Source organism: Ambystoma mexicanum, chromosome 6q, assembly GCF_040938575.1.
Source record: "Ambystoma mexicanum isolate Mex_15411 chromosome 6q, UKY_AmexF1_1, whole genome shotgun sequence".
NCBI lineage: Eukaryota > Metazoa > Chordata > Amphibia > Caudata > Ambystomatidae > Ambystoma > Ambystoma mexicanum.
In genome coordinates this window covers 991,001,053-991,016,070 of record NC_090937.1, presented here as the reverse complement: position 1 = coordinate 991,016,070, position 15,018 = coordinate 991,001,053, and the positions used below count along the sequence as shown (strand labels likewise).

At 44.3% G+C, this 15,018-nt stretch overlaps 2 protein-coding genes across 3 annotated transcripts in view; one reads left to right on the top strand and one right to left on the bottom strand.

The window, feature by feature from the left end:
- CFAP96 (cilia and flagella associated protein 96) overlaps window positions 1-9,618 on the bottom strand; it is a 321,028-nt gene extending 311,410 nt beyond the window's left edge. Inside the window, exon 1 of the mRNA XM_069631516.1 lies at window positions 9,493-9,618. The gene's annotated coding sequence lies outside the window, so the exon portion shown is untranslated. The remainder of the gene's footprint in view (window positions 1-9,492) is intronic.
- Window positions 9,619-10,199: 581 nt separating this feature from the next.
- UFSP2 (UFM1 specific peptidase 2) overlaps window positions 10,200-15,018 on the top strand; it is a 356,824-nt gene continuing 352,005 nt past the window's right edge. The window contains exon 1 of one of the 2 annotated variants that reach the window (XM_069631513.1): window positions 10,200-10,316. In XM_069631513.1, the coding sequence (XP_069487614.1) occupies window positions 10,314-10,316 (3 nt within the window). In that variant the 5' untranslated portion in view covers window positions 10,200-10,313. The remainder of the gene's footprint in view (window positions 10,317-15,018) is intronic. The other variant, XM_069631514.1, reaches the window with a different exon arrangement.

Genomic DNA, 15,018 nt, shown 5'->3' with positions numbered 1-15,018 from the left:
ACTAAGAGTTTGATGATTTCGTGCAGGGTGTTCTTCAGATCGCTCTCAGTCTCCCCTTCTCGTTCCGGGATTCCGAAAATCCTCAGATTGTTCCGCCTCTCTTGGTTTTCCAAGTCATCAAGCTTGAGTTTGAAGCTCTCCTCTCGTTGCTCCAGTTCGGTCATCCGCTGGTCGAGTTGCGTTTAAAGAGTGTCTATGGACGCTTGGTTGTTCTCGACCCCTTCGAGCCTCTCCTCCATGGTATCTAGACGTTGGGTAATCTTGTCAATTTTGGAGCCAATGATGGCGCCCACATTCTTTATTTCGCCCAGCAAGGCGGCAATGTCCCCTTTGGTAGCTGGGGATTCACTTCCCGAGGGATTTGGGTTCGGCATGGTATGGGCACAGTTTTCGGATGAAGTCGGGACGTAGGAGAATGTGGCTAGTTTCTCCCTAATGTCCATTGGTTCTCCCAAAGCTCCTTAGTGTCACCAATGCTGTTCGATGGGGAGATGGAGTAGGGGGCAGTGGAGGCACACGCCCCTGGGTCGGGGGCCCTACCCTCTGCACTCCGATGTCGACGTTCTCTGTAAATTAGGTGTTGGGAGATATGTCTGTTGTGCGTTTATTGATGTGCCCAAGGTACGGGGCATGGGTACTGCGTATGGGTTACCCGGGGTGCCCTTTAGGCAGCGTTCAGGTCTGGCAACGCTTTGGAGGTGTTTTCCTCTTGTGCAGGGCGAAACATTCAGGCCGAGAGGGGTCCAAACCGCTGCTGCGTGGTGGTGGCGCCGTTGTTCACGGGGTAGATGGAATGGGCCTACCGTCTCCCCGCTCAGTGCTGTCTCAGGGCCGAGACCGGTCCCGCTCTTCGGAGGCTCCGCCGACCCGACCGAGGCTGTCCCGTCCCCTTTGCGGCGAGGAACGTCGCCGGGAGTGTGAATCCCGTGGCCTGGGTTCAGGGTCTTTCAGGTTTTCTCCGTTCGGCAGGCCTAGGGTCCGCTTCCGACTGTTGCGCAGTTTCCTGCGAGCGGGCCGCGAAGCCGTTATGTGTGACGTCTTTTTGAGGGATGTATATCTCTGGTTTGCAGGGGCCGTTTTCGACCGAACAGATGGGGGGGTCCTCTGCTGGCGGCACACCGACGTAGAATCTTGGGGGGGTCGTCAAAGTGGAGGCTCAATTCCTCCTAGGGACCCAAAGTAGCGGAGCTCACGCAAAGTCAGACCACATCCGCGAGCCCCCTGGTGGCCAGTCACTGAGTCGTTTTTTGTAGCATTGATCTCAAGACCCACTCTCTCACTGGACACTGCACCCTGCTGTCGGAGGCCACGTGTGATTGTACTCTGGTCTGTTTTCTCAGCTGTGTTAGTCATGCGGTTTGGCGTGTTTGCAGCCAGTGGCCTCAGGGTGGCACGTTCTGTTGATCAGCAGTACTCAGAGGGGGGACACTACAATTTCATGTATGTTCCAGCCCGGAACCAGGAGTGGTTGACCGGTGCGCCCAGGGGGGGGGGCGTGACAACCGATCAGAGGGTGTGTTGAACTGTCGGGGTCCCGAGGGCCGTACCGTACTGCGTGCTGTGCCGGCCCATTCGTTTATGGCCTGCGTGGGGTTAGCACGGCTGGCTCACTCCCCCCAAACCGCCACCTACGTGCGCTCTTTGGATGGCTGCAACAGTGTTCACCGGGGTGCCGCTGGAGGATTTTCGCAGTCACAGTCTCTGCGCCTCATGGATGTTCCCTGATGGCAGTCTGGGGTCCCTCTGCCACGTTTGGAGGGGAGAATCGCTCATATGTCCAAGATCGGAGCAGGCTTCTTACTGCCTCTGCTCCGTTCGCGACTATTTAGCGGCTACTGGCGTGGCAGCTAGTTTCGATGCCCCAGCCGTGCAGAGCCCCGATTCTTCTTGGCTGCATGGCTGGGGGATCCAAGCCGGGTTGGACAGCACTGCTGGTTGTGGGGAACGGTGTGGTCCTGGTCTGCCCCCCGCAGCGGGGGACTTGCGGCACAGTTGTTGGCAATGTCTATGCGTCCCGCGTTGTGTATGGGTGCGAGAGCGGCCGTGTGGTATAGTTCAGGCACCACGGGTGGGAACGTCTGCTGGGCGCACATCCACCACCGCAGGCTGCAGGGCTGCTGCTGGGAGAGATCCGCTCTGCGTGTCCTCTATTCAGCCTTGGGTGTTCGCCTAGTACTCTTTTCAGTTTGACGGCCGACTAATTGTGTTCCATCAGAATCAGGGCCATTTTCCCGTGCTGCAGGTTCCCTGTCGGTCAGACTCTCTGTAACTCTGTGGACACCTCGTTGGGATCGGTGGAGCTTAGCAAAACCGTTTCCGACGTCGGGTAGTTGTGTTTCCCACCTCAGGCTTCTGATTTTGCAGGATTTATGGAAGCTCTGCAAGGAGCTCACGGAGGAGCCAACATCTTGGTTGGGCTCTCTATTGTTGCATTTATTAAAGTGGTGCTGGGTGCTGCACATAACTTTGTGGCTTGTGTGTTCCTTTACTCCCGATCAGCACATCCGATTGGTATCTCTCATAAATATGTTCTGGGACAATGAAGAGGGACGTGGAGGTAATGTGGGGATTACTTACCTGTAATCTTCATTACGCCTAGTCCAACTCTTCCTCATCCCAGTACTTTTGTCCAACCTCTACCTCCCGACATTTTATTTTAATTGACACGGCTGAATGGGGCAATGACTTGGTTATGGTTAATAGGGTTGGTCGGGCTAAGGGGGAGTTATATGCCATGGGGAGGGGGTGGGACATAAAGGGTCAAGGGTGGAAGGAAAAAGAAATAGAAGAAGGGTTCCTACTGGGACAAAGTAGAGTTGAACTAGAAGCAATGAAGTTTGCCGGTAAGTAATATTTCGGTTTCTGAAATCTGAAGTCAAATGCTTGAATACTGGTGGGCGTGACTTCATTAATGATTAAAGCCCTTTAATCAGTAGAATGATTCCAAAGCTATACATAAATAAGTTTGTATGTTTTACTTGAATATATGTATCAGTTAACACAACACAATAATTGTATAATGCTGCTGATGTCTGACAGGAGGAGGCATCCGATCAATACATTTTCATTACCTGCATTAGAGCCCATTGTAACCTTGCTACTTCACTGAAAGTACAACGAAAAACAAAGGCCCAAAAACCTCAGGTGCTGGAAACCAATGAATGTTTTTCAGCTAGAGGGAATTATAACATAAAGGCTAACTGAAAAAGTCTTGCGTTCATATATGCTACATGCCCAATTCCACTTGGTGGATGACACTACATATCTGTTTTTTCTTTGCAATCTGAAAATGGTATTCCTTGATTTACCCATTATAAAACCAGGACTGCAAGTTTCAGAATGCAAAGAAAAGAACTGTTCTGGACAATTCATCTCCCGAATGGGAGGGGGGATGTTACTATTTATGCAATGCACATGGGGCGCTTTGCTGATAAGTGTAATGCGACCATCCTCGGAACAAACAGTCATCACTATTGCATCTGCAGCTCGCGCGGGTTCTCTGTTGAGACCAGCTTGAGCCACTCAACGTTTGAAAAGTGACAGTTGGGGAGAGCGAGAGCTAGTGGTCACCTCTCCCCCGCTCCTTCTTTACACATAATAAATAAGTTATTAACTGTATCTGGCTTGTCAGCTTTCCTTCCACAAGTGGCGATGAGGATGGGATGTGAAGAGCACACCGGCAGTGGTAAGTGAGCTGTGTTTTTTTCGCACTGCTCTGCATGCTGGCGTGCTTAAACTCCAAATTGAAAGGTTCATATGAGGAGGAAATAAACCCTGTGAGGCCCTGAAACTTCAACTACACTCTCTAGGTCGATAAGGAGCAATAAAGGGGGAAAGAATGGAGGGGCTGAAGTGAAGGATTTCATTGTAGTTATTTAGCAGAGGAGATGTGGTTATTTTCCAGGAAGAATAAGAGAAGATTTGTGAATAAATAAGGAAGTTTCCCTATTAAAATATGGAAGAAAACCGAACAATTGCAGGTAGGAAATTAAGAATGTATGTTCAACCTCTAGTGCCCTTTCTTTCATCTACAGGGAATCCCAGCATGAAATGGGAATTATGGAGAGAACTCTTTAAGGCATATTTGGATGCTCAGGATGGGCAGGAACTGTGAGCATTGAAAACATTGTCATTGTTGAAGGCAGCCATAAGAGCAGAAGCTGTTCGATAATGAAACATCTACTTCCAGGTCGGGAGGAAGAGGAAAAAGATTGATTTACCATATGGATCTCAAGATTGGAAGAAAGATTTGTGGAGAAGACTAATATAGTACTTGAATGCTTTTATTTTTATTCAAGAAAACAGATGCCTACTGAAGGCATTGATGATTATGTGGGGGCCTTATGAGGTCTGGCTGCAAGGTGTGTCTTTGAAAAATAACACCTAAGCAAGTTTTGCATGACCAGATATTAATGAATGATTATAACAAGAAAATTAGAGAGAGACTATGGACGTGACCTAATCCAGACTTGCACTCTACTATAGAGATAGCTAGGAGTATTGAAGCATCAGAGTTAAGCATTAAGGTGCCTGAACGAGAAAAGAAAGATGACTTGTGCGCCATTGGGCCAGCAAGAAATGAGAAGCAAATAGGTAGAAGAGATGTACAGAGCTCATACGTGCATCAATCTAGGAGCGACAGGAGAAATTGCTTTAGATGTGGCGAAGAAGATCATCTTGCAAACTTCAATGAATGTCCAGCGTTAGAAAAATATTGTTCAAACTGTGGACGAAGCAGTCATTTTCCGAAGATTTGTTGAAGATGAGACATAAGAACAAGATACACTATATTGAAGGAAATGTTGTGAGCAGAGAGGATGAAGTGAGGGATTACATTCTGATGATAAATGGAGGACCAGATCAGGACGATCGTGAGAGACATGGGTGTTCGGTTTTGTTTGATGGACACATGAATAGAGTAATGGCGGACTTGTGTTCCAAGTACACCATTTGAGGACTTGATGACTTTAAAGATGTGTTTGGGGAGTGCAAAGTGTTTAAGTCCGATAATCATCCAGGAGGATATGGAGGAGGAAAGATTGATATTTTAGGTTATGTGTTTAGTGATATTGAATATAATTGAAGGAAAACACAAGCTAAGGTTTATATGGCGATTTCAGGTGCACCCATTCTTGGTTGGATTCAACAGGGGGAATTAGAAATTAAGTTACATCCGGGAGAAGAAGAACAGGTGTTGTGTTTAAGAAATAGCGTAACACAAGGAATAATTAATGACTATCCCAAGTTATTCACAAAGGACTTGGGCATATTAAGTAAATTTGAGCATGAGATAATTGAAAGAAGGTGCAGGCCTGTACGAACTAAGGCGCGAAAGGTACCAATAACAGTAGAAAAATATTTGGAATTACTATTAGAGGAAATAGTAAAGGATGACATCATTGAATCCATTGAGAGCTCAAAATGGGCTTCCTCTGTGGCTCTGACAAGAAAATCTGACAGAAGGTTGAGAATGTGTGTTGATTAAAGGAATGTGCATGTGTTTGTGGTTGCTGATTGTCATCCTTTGCCCAATTTGCAAGAAATGTTAGACCTTATGGGTGAGGCTAAAATGTTCAGCACCTTGGATATGACTAGTGCATATCATCAAGTGTAGCTACATAAGAATTCAAAATAAATAACAGCTTTTAGAACACCTTATGGTTTGTATCAATTTAAAAGAATGCCATTTTGCTTAGTAAGTGCCTCTTCAGTGTTCCAGAGAATAATGCACGTTTTATTTAAGGGGTGAAGTGGTGTGGGAACATTTCAGGATGACGTGTTGATCTATGGCAACAATGAGATGGAGCATAACAAAATTTTGAAGGAAGTGTTGATCATTTTGGAAAAGAATGGGATGACGCTGAAAGCAGCAACATGCACATTTACGATGGAAGAGGTAGAGTATTTAGGACACAGCATTTCGAGTGAAGGTATTAAACCTAAAAAGAATCATAGTCATGCCAACCAAGGAGCACCTGTTCTGGCGAATGTAGAAGAGTTAAGGTCCTTTCTAGGTCTAACTGAGTTTTATTCAAGATTTGTGGATCAATTTGCACACAAAACAGAGCATTTAAAGAAATTACTCATGAAGGGAACTGCATTTGAGTTGTCTGAAGTCGAACATAAATGTTTTAAGGAGATTAAAGAGTAAATTAAAGTGGCAGTACCACTAAAAACATTTGAGAGTGGGAAAAGATGTGTGTTAGCAGTGGATGTGAGTAGCTATGGTTTGGGTGCAACATTATCACAAAAGGACAGTTTTCGGTTATCAATTGTAGCACATGCATCAAAAACCCTAACGGAAGGTGATCAGAAGTATTCAGTAACCGAAAAGGAGGCCCTCGCATGAACCTGGGCTGTGGAACATTTCAAAATAATTTTGTGGGAACAAAATTTACTATTAAAACAGATTATAAGCCGTTATTACATGTATTGGCTTCAGGTAGAGGTATGAATCTCAGTGCTAGAGTGCAGAAAATAGTGTTCAAACTACAAGGATACAAGTTCAAAATAGAATACATTCTGGAAAGAGATACTGTACAAGTTGATTGTTTATGACAGCTACCAACGTACGTAACTAGTGATCTAGTCAATTCTGAAAGCGAGGTTGCTTGGATTGAAAGTGAAGAGCAAATTGGTACAGAAATTGGATGGCTGGGGAAAAAGTGATTTCTAAAAATGAGATTAAAAGGGGAATCGAGTTCAATGAAGAAAATAGCAGATGAGATTTTTTTCGAGGAGAATGTGTTTTGAGAGGTGAGGTGTTTATTCCTCCCAGATCATTGAGGCTGAGAGTAATTAAAGTTGCGCATGAAGGACACTTGGGTATATCGGCTATGGAGAGGAAAATCAGAGCTGACTTTTGCTGCCTGCATATGGATTGTGATAGAAAGTGTCATGAAGTTATGTGTTCCGTGTCAGAATAGTGATAAGGTACTAAGCACAAGAGCGAGTCCCATGACTTCAGTGGATTTTCCAGTAGGACCATGAAAAAGATTTGCCATAGACATAGCAGGACCATTCCAAGTGTTACCAGATGATTGTAGATATTTGGGAAGTGTGATGGATTATTATTCCAAGTGGCCAATTGTTCAACCCATGAGTGAGGTGAATACTATGAATGTGAAGATTCTGTTAGAGAAGGTATTTGCTAAAGAGGGAGCACCAGACAAATATGTATCAGACAATGCAGGTCAATTAAAAAAAAAAGATGGTATAATTTTGAAGTAATCATGGTGTGGAACATTTCCTTATACCACCCACAGGGTAATGGCATGATAGAAATATTTAATAGAAGGTTGAAAGAATTGGTTGAGATTTGTATACAAAATAATTGGAACTTGAAAAGGAGTTGGTTAAATGCATTGTTTCATACCAAACTAGTCCTCACAGTTTAACAGAGGGGACTCCTTTTCAGTTAATGCGAGGGAGGCTGCCTTGCCACAGGTTGTGTCCAGGATGCTTCAAGGGTGAAGGAAGACAATATAAGTGTATTGAGGAGATGCAGAGACAGTTGCATGACAGAGTACGAAATAAACAAAGTGAGCAGAAAGGATATACCGATAACAAACGAGGAGCGAAAATGATTGGTATACAAAGAGGGTATTGGATAAGAGTGAAATTACCTGGAAGAATGGTAAAGGGATTGTCTAGATTTTCAAGTCCAAAAAGGGTGAAAGAGTGCAGAGGAACTTGTGTGCAGTTGGATAATGGAGACAGATGGAACATGAATAGGATTGTACCAAGTCATGGTGGTAGAAGTGCAAGGGAGGGTGGAATGAGTGGTCCGTGGCAGGATTTGGTCAAAGGATAAAAGACAGAATGAACCGAAGAATAGTCCTGTAATTGAGACGAATGAAGTACAAAGAGACAGCGAGAAGTGTGCTCAAGATGAGGAGGAGCATGTGGTGCAAACTAGCAGTAAAAGAAGACCCTTGTTGAGGGGCTCGCTAATGAAATGCATGGATTATATAATGTACTAAAGTTTTGTTATTGATGTTGTTAATGCAAACGAGGAAGATGTGTTGCATCTGTGGGTTCTCTGCTGAGACCCGTGTGAACCACTCAACGTTCAAAAGGTGACAGTTGGGGAGAGCGACAGCTAACGGCACTGCCACTGGTCACCTCTCTCCCCCGCTCCTTCTTAACATATAAGAAATAAGTTATTAACTGTATCTGGCTCGTCAGCTTTCCTTCCACAGTCACTCTTAGTAATAGTTTTGTTTACATACTGCTCTCTTCCTACAGAAATGTAATTTAATTGAAGGACCCTCCAAAACTATCCATCACCATATTTGGAGTCCCAGGAGGCTGACAGGTTTAAATTGGAAACGCTGGGTAATGGAAAAATAAGGCAGCAAGATCTTGCGAGAGTTTGCACGTGAAGCAACAGATTTGCGCCAGAAGTGGAGCGAGGCCAGAGCATACAGTCAGGCCTCGGCGCTCCTCCTTCATGGGGGAAATCAGCCCTCAGGTGAAGATCTACCACCCCTGAAGATTATTTATTTATTTCCATTTGTATAGCGCACTTGCAGCCCAGAGGCATTGAGGCGCTGTTACAAGAGATTTGTAAGAATTTTGAATTAGTGGTGACTTGTGACACAGTGGTCTCTTAGGCACAGGTACATTGACAGTGGGTGACTTCATATGCAGATACAAGAGTTACATACATGAATAGAGTTTACATAGCAGACTTTGTTTTAAATTATGCATCTCTGTCCTTATTACAACACAAAATAGCGGACTCATACAATTTAAACGAAAAGCTTGGTTTTGATTGATTTGCGGAAAGTTATCTTTCTTAGGTGTGTGGGAAGGGCATTCCAGTGGTAGGCGGCGATCGTGGGAAAGTTAGCGCCACCGGTGCAGGCTTTCCTTGTCTTGGGAGTGCGAATCATGTTCGAGTAACCTTGTCTCAAAGGTCTGGTGGAAGTATGTCTGGAGATTCTAGAGCTAGGTAGGGGGGTTCTGAGCGTAATGCCACGGCTGAAGGACAGCCTAGTGGGAGCTCCAGGTAATAGGGGATACCAATTCCCCAGCACCCATATCCAGTAGTGAAGGCAACTGCCCTGGGCAACAAGTGGGAACTCCAGGTAATAGGGGATACCAATTCCCCAGCACCCATATCCAGTAGTGAAGGCAACTGCCCTGGGCAACAGGAACTGAACAGTGAGTAATGCCCCCACCCCTGTTCCTGGACTCATCCACCTGCTGTTACCGTGTATGTATCAGGTGCTGAATAAATACCCTTTCCTATTACACGAGTGTCCTGTGATCATTGAAGGCCACTACACCGGGTTTGTGAACTGCAGTATATTTACCGGGTTTTGCGAACTTTAGTCAGTAAGATATTATCAGCGAGATTGATTTCTCTCTCATTGTCTAATATTAGATGTTTATTGCAGAGAAAGTAGAAAAAATAGGCAGGTTGAAAAATCAAAATGGAGAACATAGGAAAATGTCAAAATGTAAAGATTTGTCCTGGAAGCTCACCTTCTCCAGCCACCCCTATTCTTGCCTTTCCCGGCGCTCTTATGCTGTCACTCAAAAAGTTTGTTTCTGGTTGCCATGGAATCGGGAAGGTCGATTCGAAGAATTCCGACAGTGTTCGTGATGAGAAAACAGCGGCTAGAAGATACACGAAATAGAACTATTCCTTTAGAGGCGTTTCATTCTTTTCTAAAGACATAATGAATTGTCATTATTGAGATCAAGATCATTTAAAACGAATGCCACCTCCCCCCCGCGACTGAATCGTAGTATAGCCCAAGGAGGAAGACACGCCGAGGTCCTACCAATGGAATAGGCTGGGAGTTGTGGTCATTTGAAGCGAAAATGACTACCAATACCGTAGAATAGATCCTCGTTAGAGAGACTGTCGGAAAAGAAAGCGACCACTATAGTATAGATATGTTTCTACACAGTATACAGACGATACAGCCTGCATACATATTATTAAACTTAAATATATACTTTGTATTTCTCTCAATAACATTTTTGTTTAGACGTTTATCACTTATTTGTATGGGATAGTCATAATAACGATCTTTAGAAAATACAACTATACGGGAAATTAATTTTAAAGTGTTAATATTACATGAATGATCCGCTGCACAATGTTACAACAGAAAACATACATTGCAAGATGGCCACCGCGTGTTTGACAGACTCATATTAGACTACTTCCTGCTCCCTTAACAAGAGTCAGCACAGTCAGGAGATCGGTATATGAGCTGTGGGTGGTGGTGGGGGCGGGGGGACGAAGGCTCAGATGACCGCTTGTTAAGAGGAGAAACTTCGCTTTGATAGGCAGCATGGTGAGTCCCTGTTCCTCCGGTACGCTCTGTAAGCACCACTGCGACGTGTCGCCCTCGTATCTCCCCTGAAGTATCTAACGGAGCCAGCAGCCGCTAAGCCAGATGTGAAACGAACGCATGCGCCAGACCCCCTGATAGCTGTAGCTCTGCGGCACTAGTAGCAATCCTATGATTATTAAAGTCCCGTTTTAGTCAGATAATCTTACAGCGTCGTTTCATGTCCTATGCGTGTCAATGGAAAATTCCAAGTGAGCTACCACCTCCCCGACATACTGTAGTGCTGCCCCTGCACATGTAACACATATGTCACTCCCAAACTACACCTCTGTCATCTGACAAAACCCCTCCTCAATATGAATAAATAATTGCTATATCAATGAAGCTGATTTCATTCCATTGCAATTCAAGTACTTTATTTATATAGTGCCTATACACAATATGTTTCAAAGCGCTTCAAGGGAGGGAACAAGGGAAAACAATGACATTCTTACAGGCCATGAACAGTAAGGATGTGAAATTAACTATGGTACTCTGCCTGACAACATTTCAGATAGTGCAAGAGCTAAGACATAGATAAGGAAGGGAGGGGGAGAGTGGGAAGGAAATGGAAACAGACAGGCGACTACCGTACTAGGCCTGACGACATTTCTGGTAGAGCCGGAGAAAAACAAAAGGTGAGGGAGAGAGGTGCAGAAAGGGAGGGGAGGAACAAAACAAGTGACTATTGTACTAGGCCTGACAACGTTTCAGATAGTGCTGGAGGGGGGGAGGCAGTAAGGGGAGGGGCGAGCGACAGACGAGGTTGCTATCATACTAGATCCAGGGAGAATTCTGATAGAGTAAGTGCGTAGAAGAACATAAGGGGAGGAGATAGGAAAAGGGAGAGGGGAGGAGAGAACAGAGAGTAAGCAGTCAAAAAGTGGAGAAGCAAGAGGGGAGAGCAAATACAATTGCAGAAGAAGATGGGAACAGCATGATAAAGGGTCACCATGAGTTCAAGATGCAAAAGGAAGTCCAGCATGAAAGTTGAGAAAGGGTAACGCACCGTGAATCAATGAAGTCCATAAAGGTAAAATCTGCATTGGCCACAAGACGGTGATGATGAAACCAGAATGTAGCAGGGCAGACTCCTGTGTGCGGGAAGGGGGGGCACAAGGGAACAGCACAGGGGGACCAGAGAGGGTGGGGATGGCCTGTGGGGATAGAGGGTGGAAACACATGTTGGTGCATGCTTACCTGCTGTCTTAGCAGGGGTTCAGGTCCTGGATCCTCCTGGTCCAAACAGGAATTGCCCTTTTCTTTGACTGCCCGGGCGAGAGATGCCCTTGATCTAAGAGTTAAGAGCAGTAAGGAAGAGGCAGGGCTAAGAAGGTGGGTGGTGCTTAGGCCAGGTGACCTAGATCCACTTACACCTGCTCTCCCGCTTTACAGAAGAATTCTAATGTGAAAACACAGCTGTTGCTGCCCAAGTAAATGGTTTTTCTGTCACCTGCTCTTAAGAAAGGCCTTGCCTGAATACAGTTTCAAACTGTCTGTACTGGCACACTGCGGTGTGAACAGCCTATCGGGGTCTGAGGGCCCATTGACCTGGCCCTGTGTTGCAGGTGTTTTGTTCGTACCACCTCGCTTGTTTTTCGCAAGGGGAAATAATAGACTAACCATATGAATTATTTTCTGATAGAAGGTTATCGTTCCAAGATGGACAGCCTGGTACACTCTTATTGTAATCTTTAAAAATACCTCTCTGAGAGTGGGACAGGGGACACATAGCACCAATGAGGATTCCAGTATACTTTGCATCAAATCACAGAGCATTTCAGGACTATAACAGTGATCAGAGATCTCTATATTTGATAAACAAGTCTGTGATAAAAGGATTGTATGTGTGAATCTCTAAATGCATAACTGAGGCGTGGCTTGGTGCTCACATCACGGTTCACAATACTCACCCTAAATGTTTGTAACCATGAACTATACATGCTCATTTGGACAGCGTACGTTTTTGGATGCAAGTATAAAATGGCTGCACCATCAGCCACTCAAATTGGGTACAAGGGCTATTTTGCTTCTTGTTTCTGAAGAATTTTAGAGGAGGAAGGGCTGCGTCTCAGTGTGGCCATGCCCAACCCCAATACAGAAACATCTTTAGGGAATTCCATCTACTGACAGGGCAGGATACTGCACAAGAGAGACCCAAAAACAGTGCACAGAAAGGATTGTACCTCTTTCAAACTTTAGCCTGACAAGTAGCAAGCTGATGAAGCATTTTAAACAAAACCGGCATCTGATTCATGGTATAGGGCCCACAGTTCCTCAGCTACTACCTCCTTCCCGTTGCACAGGCCTCAGGGGTTATTTCTACAAAAAAGAGCAGGCACGTGCTTTATCTAACAGAGCTGGCATTAGCAACTCTTATTAGTGCTGGCATAGTGAACATCATGGAGTGGCAGTGTACAAAGGGTGTTTGGCCTAGCGGATTTACAATTTGAGGCAACTTCTTTGATTGCTTTATGTGTTTAAGTGTGGGCACAGTATGGCATGGTCGTCAGAGTCAAATGCACAAACCAGTGCAGTGTGCTCTTCTATGGACATTGGCACATCAGACAAAAACAGGTATATGTGCTGTGACAAAAGGGAGCACCACATAGACACCATTAACCAACAGGGTGGCGACTTGTGCAGTGCACAAAACATTGCTGCACACATCACTGCATTAATTTGCCATGGACTACTGTCTGCATGGTGACACAAAATGAACTCCACTTTCCTAATCAGGGTGCCAACTGACATTGAGTTGCCATCTGGTGTGCCCGCTAGGCAGTGGCTGGCTTGTTTAGATAATTAAAAGATTGTTGATGCTGAGAGGATGCTTTTAGTCCATGTCCCAAAGCAGCCAATAGAATACGTAAGCAAGAAAACTAGAGTTAACCTGCTCAGGGATGCGCCATATGTAACTAAAAAGTAATATTCACGTTAATTCTCTTGCATAAGTTTGATCAGCTAACTGATACTTGTGCTGGCCTGGTGAATAGAAAGGACCCATGTTCAGTTCTTAACACTGAAATGTTAAGCACATAATGTATAAAAACAATGGCTTGTTAAATGAGCAATCCCTTATACATTGCCCCACTTGAAAGGCTGGCAACACAAAGAATGAGGGAGGCAGGTTGTGTCTCACATGCTGCGTTTGGAATAAGCATTCCTTTGTTTGCATACTCTGAATGCATCGCAGTCATCTCCGAGTCAACAGAGATCAGCCAGCCGCACATAGAGCAGCGCTCACCGGCACAGCAGGCTGCTTAATCAGTTGTCCGGCAGCTTTCTGTGTGGGCCCCTTACTGCGCCCACCTCCTGAGCTATTGAGCTCTGCGCCCTGGGCCGTCGCCCGCTCCAAGAAACTGGGCTGTTTATAGTGCCTTTATGATGATATTTGCGTCAAACTACTGGGTTAATGTTAACTTTTAAGGAACAATTAAATAACAACAAAGTTATATTTCAGGATAACAAACATTTCAATGCAACAAAATAATGGATAGGCAATCCGCATGAAACTTATAATAAAATCAAAAACAGATTGCATAAACAATAAGAATATCCACAGGATTTTTAAAATGTAAAAACTTTGATACAATATTGTCAAAGATACCAATAACAATAACCAATGTTACTTTTAAATCCCATGTTTTTATGTATAGATTTTTTTTCTGTTCGTTTTTGTCCCGGATATATGTCCCACTTTTTTGCAACCTCATAAACTGGCTCATCACTTTTTTTCTTATCTTTGTGCTATTCTATAGATGCCAGTTTTTACAGTGGGCTTGAGGGTCTTCTCACACTCCTGTGGTCCGCATTCCAAAAATGTGTATTGCTCTGCTCACCTCACTAAAAGGACAAAATGCGCGAGGAACCCAATACATTGGGGACAATTCCATTAGAATTAGAAACAAGCAAAGTTCCTTTTGTATTTACCTTTTTGTAATAGTGTTTAATAGGATAAATAGTTGTGTATTTGCCCCAATAAAGGTGACAACTAGTTGGTATGTGTGCGTAGTTTGAAAGGCAAGCACTTTATCTTACTTGCACGATCTTTGGCAAAACTGTTCCGAGATCGTGTCTTCACTAGGAGAGACATTCTTGACACATTGAAAAATCAGTCATACATGTAGAAATGGGGCAAACCTAATTATCTGGACTTACAATTAACCCAATTGTAAACACGTGAATATCCGTGCATGATTTAAAAAAAAAAACAGAAATTAGATTTTTTTTTCTTCATCCCAGCCCCACCAATAGACTCAAAGCACTTAAATAATTTTTTTAGATGTGTCAGCTAGGCTATGCGCTTCCGGGCTGCAAAATCTGCAACGTTTAGGAGGTCAAAGCACTGTCACTAGCAGAATCAGACTTCAGTAAAGTCATTGTATGGAGATGAAAGGCTCGCTTTGCGTGTAAACTAATGATCACAAGTGATTACGTTTTTCTCAGACTACCATGCTTGTGGTTTTCGTACACATTTGCGGCCTCAGTGATTTTATTTTTTTGATGGCCTAACCCACGAGTCTCTGAATAGCTGACAGCTCTGTTTTTTTTTTTTTTTGCAGGCCTCCTTTGAGAAGGCCTTTTCCATCTGTAGATGTGTTATTGTTAGTCATTTCTGATCTACAAATAATACATAATTGATACATAATCATAACATTGCCCC